Source organism: Sphaeroforma arctica (assembly GCF_001186125.1).
Source record: "Sphaeroforma arctica JP610 unplaced genomic scaffold supercont1.571, whole genome shotgun sequence".
Taxonomy (NCBI): Eukaryota; class Ichthyosporea; order Ichthyophonida; genus Sphaeroforma; species Sphaeroforma arctica.
In genome coordinates, this window is record NW_014039987.1 from 48,118 (window position 1) to 49,269 (window position 1,152).

Genomic DNA, 1,152 nt, shown 5'->3' on the forward strand with positions numbered 1-1,152 from the left:
ATAAATATAAATATAAATATAAATATATATATATGAATATAAATATAAATATAAATATAATATATATATATATATATATATAAATATATCGTACCTACGCCTCTACATATACTATATAGTCCTAAGTTCACAATGCCACCGTACTACTAAAACAAGACTTTTAATGCAGCGCGAGCACATTGGAATTGTTACCACATCCTTACACTGGCATGGATCACTGGCATCAACACATGCCCTTAGTTCATACATCCTTTGCCCTGGTTTACCACACCTGCACATGCACGCATACTTGACATTCTTATCATACTCGCCTTTTGCCCTTATTTACCACACACCCACACATGTACCACTACCTGTCATTCTCATCACACACATTCATTGCCCTGGTTTACCCCACACATCCATTGCCCTGGTTTACCCCACACATTCATTGCCCTGGTTTACCCCACACATTCATTGCCCTGGTTTACCCCACACATCAATTGCCCTGGTTTACCCCACACATCCATTGCCCTGGTTTACCCCACACATTCATTGCCCTGGTTTACCCCACACATTCAGTGCCCTGGTTTACCCCACAACACCCCATGCACGCATACTTGTCTGTATCGCGGTCTCGTTGCCGTCCGCGCCCTCTCCCTCTCCCACGGCCCTTATTTGGTGAATGCGATGTCGCAAACTGATTGAGCGGGAGCCTGACTCTCCTGTAGTGTACATGCAGTTGGGACATTAGCCACATCGCTGACACAATGCCGAGTCTGTGTTGAGCATGCAACGGTGTGTTACACATATACAGTACTGTCCCTATCATGTATTTAGTATGTACAAACATATACCGAACTGTGCCTCTCCTGTAGCACACATGCAGTGGTGTATCACACATATATATAGTACTGTCCCTGTCATGTATTTAGTATGTACAAGCATATATCGAACTGTGCCTCTCCTGTGGTGCACACGCAGTGGTCTGCGACACATATATATAGTACTGGTCCTCTCCTGTATGGAATATGCAGTGCTGCTTCCTATACGTGCATAGGCACACAGGTGATATGTATACCTTTATATACAATGTTCAATTGTACTGAAGCATGAATACAAGGGTGCCTCCGCAACCCGTGCCGTGTGAGTGTGTGGCAGTGAATCAATACG

General features: G+C 43.8%; 1 protein-coding gene across 1 annotated transcript in view; it reads right to left on the reverse strand.

Moving 5' to 3' along the window:
* SARC_07309 (hypothetical protein) overlaps positions 1-730 on the reverse strand; it is a gene marked incomplete at its 5' end in the record, with an annotated part of 6,900 nt that extends 6,170 nt beyond the window's left edge. Inside the window, one exon of the mRNA XM_014298761.1 lies at positions 600-730. Coding sequence (XP_014154236.1) covers positions 600-730 — 131 coding nt within the window. The remainder of the gene's footprint in view (positions 1-599) is intronic.
* Between the last annotated feature and the right edge of the window lie 422 nt (positions 731-1,152).